The 23972-nt window shown below is 39.6% G+C and overlaps 1 protein-coding gene across 5 annotated transcripts; it reads right to left on the minus strand.

Annotated features, from left to right (window-relative positions):
• Positions 1 to 13757: 13757 nt before the first annotated feature.
• On the minus strand, positions 13758 to 23319 carry elavl1a (ELAV like RNA binding protein 1a). Of its 5 annotated transcripts, none has more exons than XM_027013825.3 (8): positions 23036 to 23319; positions 22206 to 22252; positions 21576 to 21635; positions 18402 to 18579; positions 17663 to 17766; positions 16918 to 17071; positions 16594 to 16819; positions 13758 to 16314 (listed from the first exon to the last, which is right to left on the minus strand). In XM_027013825.3, exons 3-8 carry the CDS (start codon positions 21609 to 21611, stop codon positions 15990 to 15992), a joined length of 1023 nt encoding a protein of 340 aa, XP_026869626.1. In that variant the 5' UTR covers positions 21612 to 21635; positions 22206 to 22252; positions 23036 to 23319; the 3' UTR covers positions 13758 to 15989. The 5 variants fall into 5 exon arrangements, with proteins under 5 accessions (XP_026869626.1, XP_026869618.1, XP_026869600.1 ...); XM_027013817.3 differs by having other exon boundaries at positions 21576 to 21789; positions 23036 to 23318; XM_027013799.3 differs by lacking the exon at positions 22206 to 22252 and having other exon boundaries at positions 23036 to 23318.
• Positions 23320 to 23972: the final 653 nt, after the last annotated feature.

Genomic DNA, 23972 nt, shown 5'->3' on the forward strand with positions numbered 1-23972 from the left:
GACATAATGTTTAAAGGTTTGGATGGTACAGTGTAAAGGAAGTTTGTGGTTGCCTCATTTGCATCACGCCTTGTGCATTTCATTACTCCAGTTCAACAGTTCAATGCTTTTTGACAATTTAGCAGTATTGTCAGTATTTTTGACAATTTAGCAGTATTGTCAGTATTTTTGACAATTTGGCCACTGCACCTGCAATCCAGTCAACTACTTCTCCCTTGTCCTTGACAGACGTTCTTATGCAAGATGGGTTTTGGACACAAACACACCATTGAAACCAGATTAGGACTTGCAACTGGGCAAGAAATAGTTAATGAAAAATGTGCCCCATTATGATGGGATGTAAAATTATGTGAGACAAATTATATCAAAATCAAATCTTAAAACTGAAATAATTATTGTTCTATATTTTTCCTATACGTATGGAAACAAAGCTGCTTTGTGTTCAATTTAATATCCGGTCTGTTTGCAGTGGACACCAAGGCCAGTGAGTGACTGGGCCTCCTCACAATCACTTATTACTTGTGAACTACATTTATTGCTGTAATAGTGGGAATAACTTTAGTGATGGCCATCCACCCTGGAACAGGCACAGAGTTGGAAGGCCACAGAGCTTCAGGAGGGTCAGTTATGACATCTGCAGATGCCCTGATTTCAAGTTGCATACATATTTAGTTCATGTTAAAGAATACTGCTGTCAAAAAAACAAAATAACAACCAAAAACAAACCAAAAGCTCTTTGAATCGTTCCCGACACATAACACATTGTATGTGTGGGAGCCAGCCAGCTTGGGTCAGCAAATACTGTGTGAACATTATTATTTCCTTTTTTTTCAAGGCAGGCATGTTTCAGTTACTATTTATAAATAATGAGGACTACATCATAATTAAGGTGTTCATTTATGTCACATTGGTTGTGAGTGCTTGATTTGAGCCTTTTGTATTTTACACAAATAATATCTACATTGCATACCATGTGGTGCCTATAATAAAAACAGAAACAGGCATTGATAACACAAAGTCCAAAGACTGCATGTGTTTAATGGTTTATGAGCCTGGAAAACCAGAGTCCCCCATATGGTAGATATAAAGACTGAGGTATAAGTACAACTAGAAGGGCATGACCCTACTGAACAATGGATTCTGCCACATAGCTAACACACTTAAAACAGCATCAGCATTGTTTCTAGCACCATTTAGATCAAACTGTATTTCATAAGATACCTACAGTATTATACTTATAAAGACAGATCTTTTATTTTTTGTAGATAATTTACAAAGAAAGGCATTATATAATCACTTTGCTTGAAGTCGTGTCAAATTGTAAGGCTTTGGCTCTGCTTGGGTGCAGTTACACAAGAGTTGGCTTAGAAGATTTTTAGTGGGTTCCAGCTGGCAAGTGGTGAGGATTTTACACAGTGCTGAAAGATGTTCCTGAGCACATTTAACAGGCATTTAGTCACAGCTCAGTGCCTGTTGGATGGAACTGTTACAAATAAAGGCACTGGGACACAGCCCTCACATCTAAATGCATAGCCAGGAGGCCCTGTAACTGTAAAAAAAAAAAAAAAAAAAAAAAGTAATTTAAAAAAGCAAACAAGGAAAAAACAGCACTTCAGTGCTGCCTCTAAGACATCAGTGCTGATGCTGACCATGACATGGTAGACCGGCCATCCAGCAGGAGAGAAACGCCTACTCGGTCTAAGGATCAACCCACTTGCCAGCCTCGCTCTCAGTCACCAGAGTATTGATTATATTCCTCTGTTCACCTGCCTATTTAAACCCACAGGTACACAAGGACAACACTGCACATTAATGGACTACAGACCTGGCAATCTTTGAACGTCACTGCCTTCATGCAAGGAATTACATTTAGTGTATTTTGTTTCATCAGTGCTTCTTTTATGTTATTCTCTATGGATAATAAAGATCACTTCCCTGCAACCCCACCTCTCACTTCCTCTGTGCCACATCAGATACACCAGAGGAACCCATGTAATTTGGCGTGGCTGGGGTCCTCTGTAACCCTAAAGAGTGGAGGAAGAAGGACCGTCCAGTGAGTTACTCCCCCGCCAGATCCATGTGTAAAATCCTAGTTAAAGTGTTTCACCGGGGCCGTATCCAACCCGCCACAGCACTCGTCGACTCAGGAGCAGCAGGGAATGTGATGTACTGGGCGTTTGTGAGGAGACTGGGGATAAGAGCAATTCTTTTGCCCACCCCTCTAACAGTTCAAGCGCTGGACGGAGGACCGGTGGGATCGGGTTACATAACTCACGTCACACCTCCTGCAGCACCAGAAACGACCGAGGAACACGTTGAGCACATTGTATTTTATCACGTTAGGTTTACCCTGGCTAAGGGTGCACAACCCTCACACACGATGGAGAGCCATATCATCGAGTGGGCGGTTTCCTGTGAAGGATTTACCCTCTATCCCTGGAAGAGGAGCGGACAATGGGGCAATATATAAAGGAGGCTTTGCAGCAGGGCTACATTCATCCCTCCACTTCTACAGCTTCAGCCACTGTCTTCTTTGTGTAGAAGAAGAATGGGGGACTAAGACCCTGCATGGACTACCAGGGCTTAAATTAACTATTAATACCATACACTTACCCTCTACCCTTAGTACCTACCGCACTAGAACAGTTAAGGGGAGCCCATTACTTTACAAAACTAGATCTACATAGCGCCTATAACTTAATAAGGATTACGGAGGGTGACGAGTGGAAGACCACCTTTATCACAACCTCCGGGTATTATGGGTACTTAGTTCTGCCATACGGTCTCGCCATAGCTCCCTTGATATTTCAGGCCTACATTAATGAGGTCCTAAGGGAGTGTAATAGGATAGCGGGGGGAGATCAAACAGAGGGCGATTCCAGTAGTAATTATGCCAATAAGGGAGATTTATTTTCCTCAAAAGTCCAGTGACAGGAGCATGATGCCATAAACCAACAACAACAACAAAAAAGTTCAATTCCAAAACAAAAAAATTAAATAAATCCAGTCATCCATGCCAACAAAAATTAACCCAAAATAAGGCAACTTAACATGCTCCCAATTATCAATTATGGCATTCAATCCTTGCATTCCAATGCCACTCCTTATATTTAATCATCGCCCTTTAGACCAAACCATTCTAGATACCTAATTTATTAAATTCCTAATACCTCTCCCTTATAATTCCAAAAAAGGCTATTATTTAAAATATTTTCCCATTCTCCTAATTAAAATAAGTACACCCATATTCAAACACAGAGCCATTAATCAACATTTTATCCCCCTTTCTATTTGTAAAATTACCTGCTCCAATAACATGAACCAATACTACAACTCCCTCAGTTCTGGGCACGACTCTTAACTCGTCCCCTTACGACCGCTAAACTAAACAAATAGGTACATGCTTTGAACCCAAACTCCTGTTACCTTATTATAATAAATATAACTATATCTACACATATACATTAACTCTAGTAGTTATCTACACAGACAGTTGGCCACCCTGAACAATGTAAGACAGTTACAATAACTTTACAAAACTCCAGCAAACAGCAAGTTTGTTCCCTCTGATCGTGGTGTAATTAAAATAAAAGTCTTTCAGCCCCATGTATTGTCTACGTTATCCCTCTAATATTCGGCTCTGCTGTTTGTCCACATGGAATGGCCCGGAGTCCCGTTACAGGGAGTTTCTGAATAGAGCCATTATTGCCTATATCAACGACATCTTGATCTATTCCTCTTCCTAGACCCAACATGTGCGTGATGTAAGGTAGGGTGGAGGCAGTGAAGGATTGGCCCAACCCGCAGACATGGCGGGAACTACAACGTTTCCTAGGATTTGCACACTTTTATCTGAGGTTTATCAGATCCTTCAGCACCCTAGCCCAGCCCCTCACAGACTTACTCTGGGGCCAAGAGAGTAAGATGGAACCCCGAGATTCAAGAAACTCAAAACCGCTTTCTCAACCGCTCCACTTTTGCAGCAACCAGATCCCGAGAGGCCGTTTGTGGTAAAGGTGGATGCGTCAGAGGTGGGGGTAGGCATGGTTTTGTCTCAACACAGAGGAAAGGCGGGACAGCTCAAACCAGACGCGCTCTCATGAAAGCATAATGTGGAGGCACAATCAACCAGTCTGGAGCCGGTTCTCTCCTCCTCATGTTTTTTGGCAATGCTAAAGTGGGACCTCGATCGGGAGATTGAAGCAGCTAACCCATATCTGCACTGTCCTCCTAACCGTTTCTTCATGCCTTCCCGACACCATGACACCTACATCCGGGGTCCACACACATGGCACAACTCCTGAGTGTGCGTTACTGGTGGCCTGCCATTCATAAAGAGATAGTAAAGTATGTGGCATCATGTGCAGAGTGTGCCCGCAGTAAAACACCACGCACCCCACCTGAAGGTAAGCTGCTACCCTTACCCACTCCTCTACATCCTTGGTCACACATAGCCATAGACTTTGTTACAGACCTGCCCCTCTCGGAAGGAGAACACGGTGATACTGGTGATTACAGATCGATTTTCAAAAATGGTACGATTTTTTCCATTGAAAGGGCTACCTACAGCCTGGGAGATGGCTGACCAGCTCTTCCGTCAAATATTTCAGCAACTCAGGTTGCCGGAAGACATTGTCTCGGACAGGGGTCCACAATGCACTTCCAGAGTCTGGAAGGAACTGCTGGGAAAATTGAACATCATGGTTAGCCTCACGTCAGGATAACACCCACAGGTCAATGGGCAAGTTGAAAGAGTGAATCAAGAACTGGGTAGGTTCTTACGCTTGTATAGCCAGCAACATCCAGAGACCTGGAGTGCATATCTCCCCTGGGCTGAGTATAGCCAAAATTCACTGCATCATGCAGCCATGGGAATGATACCATTTGAATGTGTTTTAGGGTATCAGCCACCGCTTTATCCCTGGAATCTACCTACATATGACCAGCTGGCCATGGAGGAATGGTGTCTATGCAGTGAGCAGGTTTGGGAGGAAGCACATCAGAAACTACATAAGGCAATCACCAATTATAAAAGAAAGGTGGATAAGAGACACAGGGAGACCCCTTGATATGAGCCAGGGCAAAAGGTGTGGGTCTCCACAAGAGACAGCCGTGCAGGTGCCATGGGGAAACATAAGGCAAAGTACGAAGGCCTATACACCATAAAGGAGCGTGTTAATGACGTTACTTACCGTATAGGTTTGAATGGTCCCCTCGCCGAGGAGGGTCACATCTCAGGTGCTCCGCCTCTGCCCATGGACGTTGGAGGAGAGTGGTTGTACAGGGTAGGGGCCTGCTTGATTCGAGAAGGAGAGGGGTGCAACTATAGTACCTGGTTGACTGGGAGGGGTACAGCCCAGAGGAACGAAGCTGGATACCAGCCCCCCAGGTATTGGACACCGACCTCACCGCCTCCTTCCACAGGGAGCACCCGATGAAGCCTGCTCCGTGGTGGCCAGGTCAACCATGTGTCAGGAGGCTGGCGGGGTCTTCAGAGGGGGGTTCTGTCATGGTAGACTGGCCATCCAGCAGGAGAGAAATGCCTACCTGCGCTAGGGATCAACCCACTTACCAGCCTCGCTCTCAATCATCGCAGTATTGATTGTATTCACCTGTTCCCTCTGTTCACCCACCTATTTAAACCCACAAGTACAACCTTGCACATTAGCAGACTACAGACCTGACGATCTTTGAACGTCACTGCACTGTCTTCATGCAAGGAACTACATTTAGTGTTTTTTGTTTCATCAGTGCTTCTTTTATGTTATTCTCTATGGATAATAAAGATCACTTCCCTGCAACCCTCTTGCTTCCTCTGTGCCGCCTCTGTCACAGACCAGAACAATATATTTGCATCTTGTATCTTGACACACAGGGACAACATTATCCTGTGCAGCAAATATAATAATTTTAAATCAGCACACAAAGCTGTGATTTATGTTTACGTTTTGTTTTTGTTTTTTCCAGGAAGATGATCCCTTCAAATGTGATAGATGCAAGAGGTCAAGGAGTGAATACCGGAATACCTGAATTAACAATGTAATGAATTAATACCTGTTTTAACTAACACATCCCCTCTCATCTCTTATGTTTCATTATATTATGCCTAATATAAAAAGCATCACAGCAGATTCTGTAGATTCCCATACCAGCTTTATTTACATAATTCCTGTGTATACAAATCTCAAGATGGGTCCCCAAGTGTTTTTTTTTTGTAAAACCAGAAATGTCAGTTTTCCATCCTAAATCAAACCTTCAATCAGCAAAATTCAAGAGAAAAAGACAAATGTTAAGAAAAATAACAACTGTTTGACCAGGTATTTGTTTATAAATTACAGAAGATGACACACTGAAATTAGTCTGGGATTTCTAGTACCCTACATCCTCTCCACTCATTGTGAAAATAATAACATTTTGGTCCTTTTAGCATGTGCTTAAAGATTCCTCAACAGGTACAGTGTTGGTAGAATGCCTGTGATCCCTTTTTTCTGTATTTCTGCATAGATTTGATCTGAAATGTGATTAGATCTACATTTAAGTCCTAAACATAGATAACAAGAACTCAAGTAAAATTATATTTAAAAAACAATATACATTTTAATTTCTTTGTTCAGCAAAATGATCCAACATTTAATGTACTTGATGTTAAGGTGCATTAAATGCTGTCTCACCATTCGGTTGAAGATTTACTTATCTGCTTAGGTTTGCTGTTTTGCTGCATAACCCAGATATGGATAAGACTTGAAAGACTGATATCCTGACATTCTTCTGTTGAGGCAGCAAACCATCCCTAAACTATGATACTGACACCCTGTGAGCCAATGTGTGAGATGATTTTCTTGAAAACATGGTATCATTTGCAGGCAATCAACTAAGCTCTTCTCTCATTCTGTTCAGTATCCTATTGTATTGGTTTTGCCATTCCCTGTAATGTTGCTGTCAAGTGTCTCTTGGTTTCCTCCATTCTTTGGAGTATTATTCCCTCTATCAAGCTTTTCCATAGTCACTCCATCTATGTCATCACCTGGATGTACCTGATAAACATTTAATAACTATAATTAATAGCTGATGTGGGCCCAGCTATCTTTTATCCATCATACTGCTGACCTCATTCCTGAACAACAATTGGTCTCGCACTTCCAGTACCTCTTCTTCATCCTGCCCCTCCTCCTCTCTTTGAGCAGCACTGCCGACCATGTCTTTACTCCTTTGCTTGTGTCATCCTTTACTCAGGCACTTCAGGTTATTTCATAGTGGAGGAGAGTGGGTCTCCGTACTGGATGTTCAGATCTGCTTGTAACCCCATTATTCTCCTGGTAATGTTGCCTTCCCATTGTTGTATGGTGGTTTCACCTCACCACTCTTGCTCAAGGCAGAATCTGGCATCCAGTGAGTCCCAGCTGGCAGGTGCATGGTCTTTGGGTCTTATCGGCTTGGATGTGTTTGAAAATTGGGCTACAGCAGATGCTGGACAAGCCGTTGAGTTCACCTTGTTGGGCTGGGATAAGTAAAAGCAATTGTCCACTTTGATGTGAAAACCTTTTGAACCTGCTCACCCCAAGTGCAGCCTGCAGGCAGTTCTTCCCATCCCAGACACGCACCTTATGGCCTAACATGATTGGTCAAGATAATGAGTGTGCCTTGCTGTCCATTAACTACATAGACAGTTGTCTAAGTAAGCATCGTTTAACCAACATGGAATTTTATAAGAAAGATAACTAAAAGGCTTCAGTTAGAGAGTGATTGCTGAACATTCCTGCGCACTGCACATGACCGGTAGTTACTCATCTTTGCATCTATCTAGCTTGCTTGTTAACTGACTATCTTAAATCAAAGCTGATACTGTCACAGAATGCACCTCCCCCATGAGTCACGTGGTACGGCCAACCACGTGCAGGGGGATTCACCTGTTTTGTAACCACCCCTTCCAGGATTGCACACACCTGCACAGGGTTTGTTGTTTGTCTGTCTATTTAAACTCCTGTCAGTGTGTGTACCAGTGTTGGTCATTGTCACTATGTGTGTGTTCCATTAGATCTTTGTAGCTGTTAGTTAAAGTGTATGTGTTCTCTGTTTGATGTTAATTGTGTAGTCATGTTCACTGTAAATGTTGTATGTGAGTGCCATCCTTGTCATTCATGTTTAATGTTAATAAATGTTCTGCACTGTCGAGGAAGTCTGTACGTCCTGCCCATACCCTGCGGCACTCGGGCCAGAAACGTTACAGATACAGCTGAGCTCTCCACAGTAAACAGCCTCTCTTTTTATATATGAACCCTTCCACAGGGTTTGAGAGCCTCATGGAATGAACACTGAGAATAAGCTATGTAGTAAAAGTTGCAGAATACATCTTCTGCCAAATTATTCAGGACAAACATATAACTGGGATAAATGATTAGACAATGTTGCTTGATTAATAACATTTCACAAGAGCATCTACTGCAAACTCAGCTAAAATGTTTATTAGCCAGCCTTCTGAGGCAATAGCCTAAAACAATATCCTGAGACTAGCGTTAACATGCTAATCTCTCTATGTACCGAAAACTGAGAAAAGGTCATCGACTAACCAAGTATTGCAGTCAAAAAGCTACTTGTGCACCTCTGGGACCCAAATAACAAATAAAATTTAATAAATTAATTTGAATATCTTTTATCTGAAAATTACTTGAATACTTGGTGCTCCACTGGCCACACTGGTTCCGTCTGTCATCTCTACATAAGTTCCATACCGAGTTGCATCACAGGATTGCCTCTGCGGCTGAGGAAGCATTTGAAGCTCCTCTTGATGTTCAGCTAAAATAAGGTATATCAGTAGAAGGTCTATTTTGAAACAAGGGAGGGCCTACTAAACTTACTAAACCTACTAAAATAATTGATTGCCATCCCATTGACTAAAACTTCACTTACCTAGAGAGTATCACTTGTTTTTTCCAACAAAAGCATCTAATGTAGGATCATTCTGCTCAACAGATAAATGAATATTGTTTTTGTGTCATTGATTACATGGCTACTCTATCTAGTTTGAGCACTTAGATGAAGTCTGATGATCTTTCAGTTCCAAATTATGCAGAAATAAAGAAAATCCTAATTATATTCATGTTTACCTTGCATTATAAATGTAGGGGACAAAGAGAAACTATCCTACATTACACAAAGAAAGGTCCATCTTTCAAATATCAAGCATCCCTCAAGCACCATTTAGTGTTGGAAAATACACACAAACATCAGGAGGGTTTCTTTTTTAAATATATTTCTTAGTGACTAAGTGCCTTTGACGTGTACATGGATTAACCACCACACCAAGGTTTTGAGCATTTTTGATAGCAAGATCGGGGAATTAAAGGAAATTACAAGATCATGGTGTAGACAGGTATTACCAATAAAGAATTTATGTAAGAGCTCTGTCTTACTGGGGAGCAGCTTCAAGTTTGCTGCCATTCATAATTAGATGAATGCTACCACAGATTCCTTTTATTTCATAAACCCCTTTCAGATGTGTGTGAAAACCCTGAACTTTTCTAGACATTCGCCAGAGGAGCTGTATGTGAGAGTAAAAATGTTAGAATCAGTTGTACCAAACATTAAGCTGCCTTCTGGCTCCCTAGTTTAAAATTGGGGTATAAGTCTGATGGTGCCCATGTGTGAATAGATCTATAGAAGGGATCATTGTCCCGAGAATTCACAGCAAGCAACTAGGCGTGTTGATGACATTTCTATCATGTGACTGGCACGAAACCAGGAAAAATGGAACATCCACAATACGAAAATGTGCAACTGGAGAGATAGACAACGAGACTTTCAAACTTCTGTTGGTAAGGGTTGATGCCAAAATAGTGAAATAAATTCAAGAGGATTTGGTTGTTTTTACCAAATTATTAATCAGCTACATCACTGTGGTATAATCCCAACTAAGATGAACAGCAAACTAAAAACACTCAGAAGGCAGTATCATCACATAGTTGACCACAATCTCCAGAGTGCAAATGACCTCAAAAATGGTGCTATTTTACTTTGTGTCTGGCTATATGGGGTCATTATTACAGATTAGTTAGGAACCTCATCAACCATCTTCAAGTATGTAACGCTGCAGGCTGGAGCACCTGTAAAAGAGATGATTTGCTGGGGTATCTGCCAGTCATTTTCAACTGCAGCCAATCAGATGTTAGATTTTTGCTGTCAATCATGATTTATTAAGCCAATCGACAACATGAGTTACTTGTCAATCATGTACAAAATGCAGGTAAAGAAAGAAATTATCTTTCCACAGTGCTTTGAAAAATATACACACACATATGCCTAGCATCCAGCCGTTAAGATAATTAATTCTTATTTGTCATATAAAAATGATATGGACATTACACATGATACTGGCAGTTCAGTGCTGTGACTGAGAGAGAGAGAAGGTGCATGAGAGAGAAATTTATTTTGTATCTAAGAAATAAAATAAGGAAAGGGTATATTTCCTAGTCCAGAATGTTAAACCCATCTAAAGTGAATCATTCCTTTTTTGCCAGTGTACTGTGTGATGTGTATGTCAACACAGGACTGAAGTTAACATTAATATCGTAAAGTGTAATAGCCAATTAAAAACTATTGGGTTGATTATGGAAATTACATTTTTATTATCCTGAATTTATATTATGCATTTATATTTAATTTATAATAATCTGCAGTGCAAAATCTGGAATGTTTAGGTGATAGGAGTCCCAAAAATAAACTATTCTATCAAATGTGACATCACTGCTTAATAGTAATTCTGATCGTAACTTGTCGAGTTTAGTGAATCATTATTTCGTTGGAAGCAATATAGTTACACTTAACAATTTAAATGCTTTCAAGTAAACATTCTAAAAAAAACATTTTTTCCCCAAGAGACTCATGTGGTTCAACATGTGGTAGTTGCAAGGAAGAATAAGGAGTACCACTACACAGAGCAAAGACAGAAGAATAAACCAAACTGAAGTGGTGTAGTATTAACCAGTAGTAACAGCAGACTGAGCTGTAACATTAAGTGATTTAATAACAATAGAAATTTGAAAATGAAAAGCAACTTATTCAGTAGTTGAATGCTTCAATATATTCTACTAGATGGCAGTATGATAAATATGTTGTATGCTCAGTGATTACAGTCTGCTGAGAGTTTACGAGTCATCCTCAGCCATCATGACTGCTAAGTGTCCTGTAAGACCAGGAGTTTGTTGTGAGTTTGCGTTTTCCTGAGGCATCATGACTGTTAAATGCCCTGGAAGGCTTAAATGTATCTAGGTTGTATTTTGACAGTGAAGGGAAACAGATACAAGTGAACTGTTGCATAATAACTTGGCACATGGTAGTTAGTTCTATAAGGGTTAGCCACGTGTGGTTATTTCAATGTTAGTTTATTAAAACTTACTGCAACTCACTGAACAACTTTTCCGAACTAGCTATGAAGTAGTGTTAATGTGAATAGCATTAGCATTAGGCTACAATCTCTTTCAATGGGCCAAGTAATCTTGCTAATTAATGCTAGTAGTACTGACATACTTCCATACTGTATCCCATCCTCTGTTGGACACCAGATATCACACACACACACACACACACACACACACACACAAAAAAAAAGCAATGGGAGTTAGGAGCCAATTTAAGAAAAGATGGGAGCATACAGTAATTAATAACATAGGAAAGATAGATAGCTTAGTTATTAAACAAAAATCTTAAGATTAATCAGAAGAGACTAATGAGTAATGTGTAAGCATTGAGTAATGTGAGGTCACCTAAAAAAAGAGTGACAACGAGAATGAAGTCCATCACGGCTATGTCAGAAGGTGAAACTGCTGTAGTTGGAGTGCACAGAGGACAGTCACCAAACCAGACAGAATAAAGCTACTGCTGCTGCAGATGGTCTAATTACTAAAATCTCCAGCCCAGTCTTTCAGTCTCTTCAGCAGGGCGAGTGATCATACAGGAGAGGCCTTTGTTTTCAAGCACAGCAGGTGTGTCTGACATGCAGGTGACTCCACCATGGTAGGGACTAACCAAGAACACGCACGTGAACAGCATACAGAATGGGAGAAACAGAAAAACAAATGAGGGCACATCAAACAAAAATTCTTTAAAAATCCAGTGTAATGTTTTATCTCAGAAAAAGAACAGACAAGCCAAATAGACTAAAATGAATGTGGAAAGGACATTGTATATAGATTCTCTGAACAAACATCACAAGGTTGGTAGCAATAATTTAATTTTAGATGATCCGTCATATAGATAATTACAATTAACATTTTTTTCATCTTAAAATCTGTATAGTTTTTAAAGAACAAAGTTATTTCTTACTAGCCATCTTCTAAGATGAAAATACTCAGTAGCTCCCATTTGAAGACAGACACTGCTAAAATTTGAATAAATAACCAAATAAACTCAGATGCTTTGTGACCAGGCATTTCTTGAAACGTTGAGAGAGAGGCTGGGGGGGGGGGGGGGGGGGTTCCGACTGCCTAGTACGAGACTTGGAGAAAGGACACAAGTGTACAAAACAAGTATACTCCAAGCCCAAGAGCGCCGTTATCCATATTCACTGTTTGGCATCCCTCTGGAGTTTGTTGCGATAACCCCTTTCCCTTTCATTCAGTTTTAATCATAACAAAAGTCTGAAGTCAGCAGTTGCTATAACGACACTATCAACCATCCTCTTCGACACAAACGTACATTTGTTCCTGCAAGAAGATAAACTTGCTTCCAGTCTAGCACTAAAAACAACTCATGACTGGCCAACTACAGCCATCTTTGGGTGAGCTTTGTTTTGCAGCCAATTACCAGTTAGCTAGATGGCTCTGGTTAGTATTTTACCAGTTTAACAAACTCGACGATTAACTCGTTTAAAATTGCCCTTACCTCGTTAATTTTGATTGAATTACATCGGAGCCTGGATTGTCGAGTGGTGTCATTCTGTGTCTATCTACGAGGAAAAATGAAGTTAATAAGCTAATGAATAAATAGGATAAATAAATTGTTGCACGAATTAACACATGTGAATCCCAAAAATAAACAAATTTGAGCACTGGTTTATCAGTCGATTAAGAGCTGTAGAGAACTGGGCTTGGGTGAAGAAAGTTCAAGTTTATTGGCTGTCAAAACCAGCAGGAGCTCATTAGCTGACTATAAACCAGTAGGAGGAGCTCATTATCTTACTATAAAGCAGAACTTTAACTTCGTAAAAATGCCTTTTTGGAACACTTAAAGCTGTTCTTTTTAGGTTTCCCCCCCCCAACTGACAAACGGTGGTTAATATTGCATTTCTGAGACGTATTTTACGGCGTAGTGAAAAATAATGCCATGTTTTGCGGCGTAAAAACGTTCAAAGTGCCGTTTTTTTCTGTGTTTCTGCTTAACGTGAATTTTGATCACCTTGGCTTTCCATATGTATTACAAAAACAAGGGTATCTAGCGCATTTAGTCACCCGAATTACAAGGACAGTTCCTAGATTTAAAAATACATTTAAAACAAACAATCTTGTACCAACTAATGACTATTTAAATAAAAACTGACAGTTACTGCAATGGTTTCTATTGTTGGTTCCCATGAGCAACCTAGATATTTGTTTGGGGTGAAGCAAAATGTTAATATAATGCTCAAGTTCAGTGAGAACCAGAGCCTACAGGTACTCTTAACCTGGCAAATTATATGCAGAAGAGAGAAATTTAATAAATTTGATATTGAATTTAAGGCCCATATTTCTAGCAGTTATACCTCAACCACCAAAAGACAACTTACAATATTTGCCTGGTATTTTATTTCAAAAACAACTGTTACAGTCGTTCTTTACACAATTCTTTCACTGTAAATTGCAAAGTCCTTAAATTGATATTAAAAAAACTTAACACCCCAACCATGAGGAAATAAATATAGTCTTGCTCTCCCAACAGTTCACTCATCTTTTCTACATAAATTAAGGCTTACATCTTTAGTCACTGTAGTAAAACTGACTTTGAAATTTCAAGCCAGTAGCAGTTAAACGTGGATTACAAGAATCCCAGTTGGATTTTTTTTTTCTTAGCACCGCACTGGAACAAAAGCTAAGAAGTCCATGCAGTGAGCACATCACACTCCACATGAAAATGTATTTTCTTACCCGTTACTATTACTGCTAACCAGCAGGAGGAGCTTGCCCACAAGGCCTTTCATATAAACCATAGTCAAAAGGAGAATCTGGTTCTTATGCTGACAAAGATTACACAAAGAGCAAATAAAAGTTAAGTGTGTTGAGTGCATTCAATAATTCCAGCGATGAAACCATGAACTCCAATGCGCACACACACACACACACACACACACACACACACACTCAATAGATGAAGTACCATTGTGCTCAGTAATATTCTAGATATGATTATAAAAAGGTACATATGTAATTCGTGTATCTTATAATGTGAATGTCATTAAATGTCTACAGGGGTTACTTTTTTTGCCATGTATCTGATTACAAGTGTTACTTGCATTTTTCTGAACTCATGATGCTGTTATGAGAAAAAGCCCTTATGAGCTTCCACAGATTAATTTTGAGCAGGAGCCATCCAAAATGGTCATTCCTCATCCACAGCCTATGCATCGGGAATAATGCACATCTAGGGAGAATCACAAAATAACTGCTTTAAAAAAATAAAATAAAATAAAAACTTTTGGTCCTAAAACTCAACTCAGTACAGGAATCAAAGAGTTAATTAATATCCGTTATTCAGAGATGTCTAGACACATGACCCTGACAATAGCGGATGAAATAAGCTTTCAAAATGTTCTCTAAGTGTTATTTAGACTAACAAAATGGTCAGCATGAACACTGAGGCTGTAAAACTCCAAAGTGGCAGAAACCAATTCAAACAAATCATAAAAGAAACCCCTTGAGAAAAAAATGAAACAAAACAAAAATTTCAGCAAAACAAAATAAAATTTAATGATCTTAAATGCCAAGTCAAACAATTGAAACAAAAGCAAAAAGGGAAGAAAAACATTAAAAAAAAAACGTCACAAGGCAACCTTTGGAAGCATATGGATTAGTACTGATAAATACAACAGCCACTTAACTAACCACCCTACACTACGGAGAGGAAAAAACTAAAAAAAAAAAAAAAAAAAAAAAAAGTAAAATGTTTTCTCCTAAAGAAAAACAAACTTACAAAAGCTCACTAACGATGACATGCTGAAAATATATAAAAAAAAAAAAAAAGTTTAGAATACATTTTTAGGGGATTGGGGTGTGAGCAATATAACAAGGAGGCTGATGCTGACTCACATGGCCTGCTCCTCTCAGGGGAATCGAACTCTCCATTTCTTTGGTCCTTCTTGGTCTTTTCAGAGGGTCCCTTTCAAACCAATTACACAATATAAAGACATTCCCCTCACTGAACACAGACTTCTGAAAAACACATTGGTTCCTTTGCCAAATTAGGTAGAGCCCAAGGCTCCAGGTTCCAAAGACCACCATTTCAAAGTGTAGCCCCCAGCACAGAGAAGCAAGCCCATGGGAAGGAGTTACGGAACTGCAGTCCAGTCCTACGCAACCACAGAGCACTGCAGCATTTAAACGAGAAGCATCTAATGGGGGGGAGGGGGGAGGTCTAAGGCATCTTAGATATTGTAATACTGTGTAAAAGCCATCAGATGTGAGAAAACAAAATTGAGTGTTAAAGCCAGTGCCCTGCAAGTGAACTGTCTTACCATGCATATGGCACACAGAGACAGAAGCTCACATTAACAACTGCCTCCTCAGACGTACAATTGGTTAATATTTTGAGATCCCAAAAATATCTTAAGCATTTGCAGCATCCCAAAGTTTGCAATAAAAAGACCCATCCAATAGAATGCTAGTGAAACTGTTGAAAGTGAGCCATTGCTTTAAGTGGATTATACTAAAAAAAAAAAAAAAAAAATAGTTTTCTTCAAACTGCACCAACTTGTTATTGTACAAAACTCAGGATCTTGCCCTGTCGATTGTGTACTAAGCTGTTCTCTACTTGTGCGTCTTACTTGTTTTAAATGAAACCTGCAAGATTTTGTCCCCAAGGCGGTAGCCATTGAGACTGGCTATAGCCATGGCTGCCTCCTCGTAGTTTGTCATTGTGACGAACCCAAACCCTTTGCATTTGTTTGTATTGAAGTCACGGATGACTTTGACGTTGGTTACAGCTCCAAAGGGCCCGAACATCTGCCACAGGATGCCCTCATCTGCATCCTGGCTCAGATTGTAGATGAAGATGCACCAGCCTGATGTGGAATTGCCAGGTACGTTCACTCCAGAGATGCCGCTCATGTGATCCACTCCCATGGGTGAGAACCTAGAGAAGGCAGTATTGACCAGTTAAAAACAGATGATCAAGCCAAGCTTGAGCATTTGTTCATGGGCCCAGATATTTTCAGCAGAACAAAAATATATACCTCCACAACCTTAAAGCAGAACACTTTCAAGTATAGAAAAATGCACACAGCAAAGAAATGTTAAAATAAAAATTTTAAAGTACACTTAGCAAAAGACCCAGCTAAAATGACACAGCAAAGCAGCACACCAAAGCTTGTAATACTGGAAAGTGAAGCCCTCCCCCTCATGCATTCTCTACCTGAACCTCTGAGCCTGGTGGTGGACGGGGCCCCCGAAGCGGCGTGACTGGGCGTGGTAAATCTGGGAGATGATCTGAGTGCTCCTAGCTTGATTAGGGTTGGCTGCAAATTTAACAGTGATGGGCTCTGCTGCTCCTGGAGGCTTGTGCCCATTCAGGTCCTTGATGGCATCCTCGGCTTCTGCCCGCTTGTCAAAGCGAATGAAGGCGACACCCCGAGACAGCCCTGAGAGGATGAGAACTTGCATTAAACCATTGCAAATCACAAAAAATAAGCCACGCCATATACAGTATAAAAGGAAGAAAACTTGCTATTCCAGTCACCTGAAGCCTGATCAACAAGCACTCGCGAGTTGATGATTCGGCCATAACGTGCAAACATATCTTCCACATCCTTCTGCGTTATGGTCTTAGGAAGTCCACTAATGTAGAGGTTAGCATCCTTGATGGAGTCTGAGCTGGGCCTGGCATAGGAAACCTGAAAGGAAAAAATGACAGGACAAGTACAATCTTTTAGAACAGTTAAATGGAATTGAGATAAAAGCTTAGAAAATAAAAAGGTAGTGAAATTTGGAAAACTTGCAATCTATATCTGGTCTATTTATTGATGCACTAACAATGATCTCATTATAGAGAACATCAAGGCTTGCTATACACTAAAAATTGTAAAATAAGTCATTACAAAAATGCACAAATCAAATTAATTGCTAATAAATCAAGGAGGACAAAGTTAAAATTAAATCTGTTTTTGGCATCAACGAAATAAAATATACTACTACTCTGGCCCTCAGGTTTTAGCCAATAACCAGGGGAACCATGGGAAAACCAAAACTTCCATCTTATTTAAAAATAGGTGGTTTGGTGGGGGGGAGGGGTGAATATCACCCCAAGTCCTAGTTTAACCAAAAGTAAAATAACTAGAAGCAAAATATCCTTAAAAGGCCACAACATATAAACTATATATTCCATTTTACAGCACTTCTCAGAGCATACATAACTTTACTACCTTGATTCATCCATCAACAGAAACAAATTATACTGTACACAGGAACACCTTCAGTCACGTTACCTTGATAGTTTTAGACTGTAGCCTCAGGCCATTGAGAGTACTGATTGCTCTTTCTGCATCACTAGGGTTAAGATAGTTAACAAATCCGTACCCTAAACTGTGGCCTAGAAAAAAAAAAAAAGGAAAACAATAAAATAAAACAAAAAAACGTAGCAACGTTCCAAATACAAATAAAATAAATAAATAAAAATACAAAAACAAAACAAATAAAACATTTGAATGTCAAAAGGTTAAACAAACATGGGTGAAAATTAATTCTAGCCTAGAACAAACTGGCTACATTAAGGGGGCGTGGGAAGAGGGCATCCTGGGAAAAAATAAAAATCATTATATAGCTAGAATTCACGCAAGTGAAACAAAAGCAATCTAACAATTTATTTATGCATCTCACATTTTGATAAAGAGGTCATCAATTTGAGGGAAAGCAAAAGAAAAAAAAGTTTCTCCCTTAGCCTTTCCTTATTCACAGAACTAACTGCAGTGTTACACAGGTTTTTCTGGAAGCATAAGAGGCCTAGTCCCAGACTAAAAAGGTCTGAGTGGAGAACTCTCACTGGGAATTTATTACACCCAATCAGCAAAATCCATCTTAAATATAGTTACAGATACTTTCCCCTAAAACACAAAGATTAAACACTCTAATCCTAATTCTTCAAGAATGAAGAAAGGCCAATTGGGCTGTTTGAGTTCGAGTTCATTTCCATTCGTTCTTCACCATTTGATTATACCAGATACATACCAGCAACTTTGTCGCGAATAAGTTTAGCAGATTCCACTTCCCCAATGCTGCTGAAGAGACTACGCAGTTCGTCCTGGCTCATATTTTGAGGCAAGTAATTAACAATGAGGTTCGTTTTGGAATCTTTTGGCTCATCCGCCATGTGATCTTCGTAACCGTTCGACATGTCATAGACCTCCTGTCAGGCAAAGTTTAAAAAGAAAGTGGACTTAAGAAACTGCTTCTGAACAAATTAAACCAAAGTCAGTGAATATGAACATGAATTGGCCGCCATTGGACACTGGTGTATTCAATTTTTATTTTTTGTTTTTACCTGATAAGGGTTGTTTTCGAATTAATCAAAGGCCAGAACAGTAGGTCTTTGTAATTCACCTAAACTTGTTTACTGACATAATGCTTCATCTTAGTATTACATGAGTAAAGAATAAACAGTCCCCACCCTCCAGTAGTCCTGCCACATAACTTCCATTTTCGTGGGGATGAATACATTTTTACTGAAAAGTCAATAAGCAACAAGAAGTTCACCTGTGCTGCCAAAGAAAAATATATGAACTAGTTCCAGCATCTGATATTTTCAAGATTTGAATATCTGTTATGTTTAAAATACAACCTTTTCCCACCTCCAAAATTTACCACCGAATTACTAGTAGACAATGAAACTTCTGCCTCATTTAAATTTAACTTAATTTTTTGCCATCAAAACAATGTATAAAAACTCTTGCTTTTCTAACCGACAACTATGGAAGCAACATGCAAGGACATCCTTTTTATACAAGAAGTTAGCAGATCGATTTTCACAATATTTTCAAAATTCCAGTCACATACAAGGACGTGCTTCAACAAAGAAAAAGTTAATTTTGAACCAGCCCAAGGAACATTTTTTGTAACCATGTACTGGTTCATGGCTATAAATGACCATAACTGAATTCTTTTCTGATTATGTACACTTTCTAAAATGCTTCATGTGCACACACACACCCACAGAGGCATTATAAAACCACCTGCCTAACAATGTAGGCCCTCACACCACCAAAAACACTTCGACACATCAAGGCATGGACTCCACAAAAATCCTGAAGGTGTTCTATAGTATATGGCACAGAGACGTTAGCAGATCCGTCAAGTCTTGCAACTTGCGAAGTGGGGCCTCCATGGGTTTTGTAATTTGGAGGCCAATTCAACACCTTCAAACCATTTTTGAACAATTTGGCAGGGCACAGTACCCTACTGGCTCAGGCTGCTGACATTAGAGAATACTGATGCCATGAAGGGGTGTACTTAGGTATCAAATGTTTAGGAATGTGTGTCAAAACTAACACACACTTGAATGTCAGGAGTCAAGGTTACAAAGAAGATCCTTGTCCAGAGCATCACACTGCCTCAGTGCATCATCTGTTCTCCAGGTAAGCAACACACAAGCTCACACACCCAGCCATCCACAGGGGAGGAAAAAAAACAAACAAAACAAAACAAAACAAAAACAAAAAAACCCACGTGATTCATCAGACCAGGTCTAATGCTCACATGTCCATTGTAGGCACTTTCAGCAGTGGACAGGGCTCAGCATGGGCACTCTGTGGCTATGTAGCACCGTATCCTGCAAGCTGTGATGCACTGTGTTCTGACGCCTTTCCATCATAGCTACCTTGAACTTTTTTTTTTAGGAATTTGTTCTACAGTAGCCTTTATGTGGAATCAGACCAACCAGGCTACACTCTGCTCCCCACATACATCAAGTCTCAGGTGCCTAGGAGCCTGTCATTGGTTCACAGGTTGTATACCAGGAACTACTGCATATCAACAATACTGCACAAGATCTGCCATTTTGGAGATGCTCCAAGCAAGATGTTTAGCCTACACAATTTAGTCCTTGTCAGTCACTCAGATGCTTATACATATACATCTATTTTTCCTACTTCCAACACAACTTTGAGAACTAACCATTTGCAACCTGATACATTCCACCCACTGACTGGTGCCATTGTAAAGAGATACTCAATGTTATTCACGTCACCTGAGAAAGGGAAAATTCAAATATCGATTGGCTATTTTTAAGAACAAATTTGGAGACCAGTCATTTCTACATTGCTTCAAACATCGTGGACTTCAATGCAATTTAAAACCAAGCTGGCATGTGAGCAGTTGGTGCATATAAGCATGCAGCTAGAGGAAATACTCCCGGACATGGCAGCTCAAATAACAGCATACAAAAAGTAGAGTTTTACAGTGTTCGAGGGCCTAGTGGGGGGCATCACTCTCCACATGGTCATAACCACTAACCATGGGTCAATAAACTGAATAAAATATGGAAATAGTTTAAATTAGTGACGATATTAAGCAAATTATCGTGGCGCTACTTTGCCATGCATCTTTGCCACTTGATTTTTCTTTAACGGCTTTTAAATCTTTGTACAAGCACTAATCTATGGCAAATTGATAATGTATACATCTACAATAGAAAAGACCACATTTAATTATAGGTCACTAACAATTAACTACAAAAACACTTAAAGATTTTTTTTTTTAATTCTCCTTCATGTACTTTGACCATCTTTTAGGGATACACAGCAAAAACAAGGTAGCTTCAGCCCACGAATGTAAAGTAATAATGTAATGGCATGTAATAATGAGTACTGCATGAACAGCCTCTCATGTCCGAGATTAAGCACTGATCTCCACGGTCAACATGAGCACTCTAGTGTTCAATTCATGTTAGAAGAGAGGTCTTATTGTGTAATGCAAAAGGGTAAGCAGTCAACTTTCAGCACTGAAACAAATGTGAATTAATCACAGGCTTTCCTAGTATTACATGCTGGAATTATGCCATCCAGTCCTATTGTTACACACTGGGAGGCACAGAAAGGAGACATCTGAGAATACCTCAGGTCATGCGCTATGAAAAACTTTAAACTGGTCAAAATGTGATTGCTTCTAAATGCTAAGTCAAAACAAAGCATATGTAATGCTGTTCCAACACCACGATATGGAAGATACTCTTCATCTTGAAATCCAGTACAACTATACCTTGGACTACTACTTTCTGACTACTGGATCATGACTACAACTAACGGTAGACCAAGAAGCTCTTGTGGCCTAATGACTGGTTACAGTCAAATCTGAAATATTGTAATAATGAACCAAATTGTTTCCCTAAAAGGTACAAATTCTACTCACTTTTAAGTATCTAATGTGTCCCCTTCTGACTGCCATGAAGAGCCGTCACAGATCCCGACTCTGAAGATACCAAAAACAAAATAAGGCAATAAAAATACACGCTGATTGAAAAAGGGGAGGTAGGGAAGGCAAAGGTAGGTATTGGGTTTAAAGTAAAGTGAATTAAATAAACTAAATGAAAATAAATAAAAGATGAGCCGCCTTCCGATATTACCTGTGGAAAGAACATAACAGCCATCAGCCATTAAGACTGGGATATTTTCAGCGTGTATTTTTAAAACCTCACTTTGACTTTCCATTATAAAATCTGTTGTTATCTCCATGAAGATGGATATTTACTGCTATCTGCATAAATTTCACATTTTCAGGGAACATGTCAGGTATGAGCTAAGGTATCCTGACATTTTATTAGTTTGGAAATATAAAACTAACTCCCTAGACACACAGTCTCACTCAGTTGGTTATTCTACATAGTTGGTTAATCTACATACCCCCCCCCCCTCTCTCACACACACACACACACACACACACACACACACACACACACACACACAAAAAATAATAATAATAATAATAATTTAAAATAATAATAATAATAATAATAATAATAATAATAATACGCATACATACACAGATACAGAACTTCGATCAGGGCTGACAATGTTTAAGCTTTTTTTCTTGTGGGGGGAAACAAAAAATAAATAAATAAATAAATAAACAAACAAACTGTTCAACCTCTGTTACAAACCAAGATTATATTTGGACTGATAAATCGCGCGTATGATATCCATTTAGCTGGCTAGGTTAGCTCTGTCAGTCATTAGAAACGTAAACTACATTTACCCTTTCATCGCATGTCCATTAACTCGACCTTTCGAGTGCTTACCTTAATACACGGTTAGAGCTAGCTCAGCATTAGATTTTACAAGCGCATAAATGTTAGAATTAGCCGGTGAATTATCCACCATCTCTCTTAAAAACACAATTAGTATATTATGGCTTAAATGTACCCTCACGAGTCACGTCACTGCTTTTACAAACTGGGTTCGTGAAAATCAGAACTAGTCAGCTAACGCTGGCTGGCTAACCGCACCGACTCGCCTCGTTCTTCATCTTAAGTTTTAAATGTTGCTGGCCGAGCTACCAAGCTACCTTAGTTCAACAGCCATAACTACGGACGCCGTGTTTATGAACACATAGTTAGCTGACCTTTATCTCCGACCGTTTAGCAGGCTACTTGCAGCACTAGGCCGCGTCCCTGGCGTTAATTTTCAGTATCATACGGACTCCGCGTACTACCGATCTGCCGCATTCAAACTCGAGGAGGCTGCGCTGCAAGGCTTAGCTAAGAAGGAGGCCTCCAACGCATGCCATCGGTCCGATTACCCTGGTGTTTACAAACACAGCTTCGTGTTTAAATTGTAATAATAAACGTATGATAAGTATTACTAGTATCTTACCAACTGTTCCACCACGCCAATTCGTTCATAAAACGAGCCGCAGACGTATTTAATATGTCTCTGTGAAGCAGGCTCTCTTGATACGCAACACCCTCAAGAACGCCCTAGTAAGAAAGAAAGGCCCCGCCTCCCTGCTGGACAATTTGATCATTTTCTTGTCATTTATAGTTGAGGCCCCAACGTCGTGTGGCACAAAAGGCCTTCAATTGCTAATTCAATTCTCATATGTTAGCTAGCTAGCTAGCTAACTAACCTACCTACCTAGTTATGGCTAGGTTGCTTAGTATATAATTTTAACATGGCCACCGAGACTGTGCTTTCGCGATCATGTGTAGAAAAGGGCACTTTGCCATTTTCAAATACATTCTAACATTTACAATGAAAGCAAACAATATATAGCGGGAGAGTGAAAAAGACGAGCGTTAGCTTCTTGCTTTAGGTCAGTCGTTCAATGTAGATTGACCAGAGAAGCGTAAAGGGTGGTTATTTATTTATTTTTCGTTGACCTAGCTGTATTTAACTAATTACATACATTAAAATGTCATGTATAGTATTTTTTTTCTCCTTACTCAAAATGTTATATGTCATTATCTTCATACTTTTTCATACTAATGCTCTCTAGTGACTGGTTGCAGTACAACGTTTAACCTCGCCCCTTCCCGTGCGAACGGGTCAGACGACAAACTTTCATTTTTAAACTATCTAATAATCATCTAATACTTTTTTGGGGAAATAATATGTTATTTAAAGGGGTGATGAGGTGCCGGACAGCTAATACGATCAAACGTGAATGCTTCATGTAAATTCATTTAGCTATCTCAGCTTGCTAACGTCGGCTACTTTGCTAGCCACTATGCTAGTTTATGCAGAGATTAAGACACATATTTTCTGATTATAGATAACTACTTAATGTATAAGGATGTATTATGTTATGCGG

This window comes from Electrophorus electricus, chromosome 13 (genome assembly GCF_041902795.1).
Source record: "Electrophorus electricus isolate QZ-2024a chromosome 13, ASM4190279v1, whole genome shotgun sequence".
Classification (NCBI taxonomy): Eukaryota; Metazoa; Chordata; class Actinopteri; order Gymnotiformes; family Gymnotidae; genus Electrophorus; species Electrophorus electricus.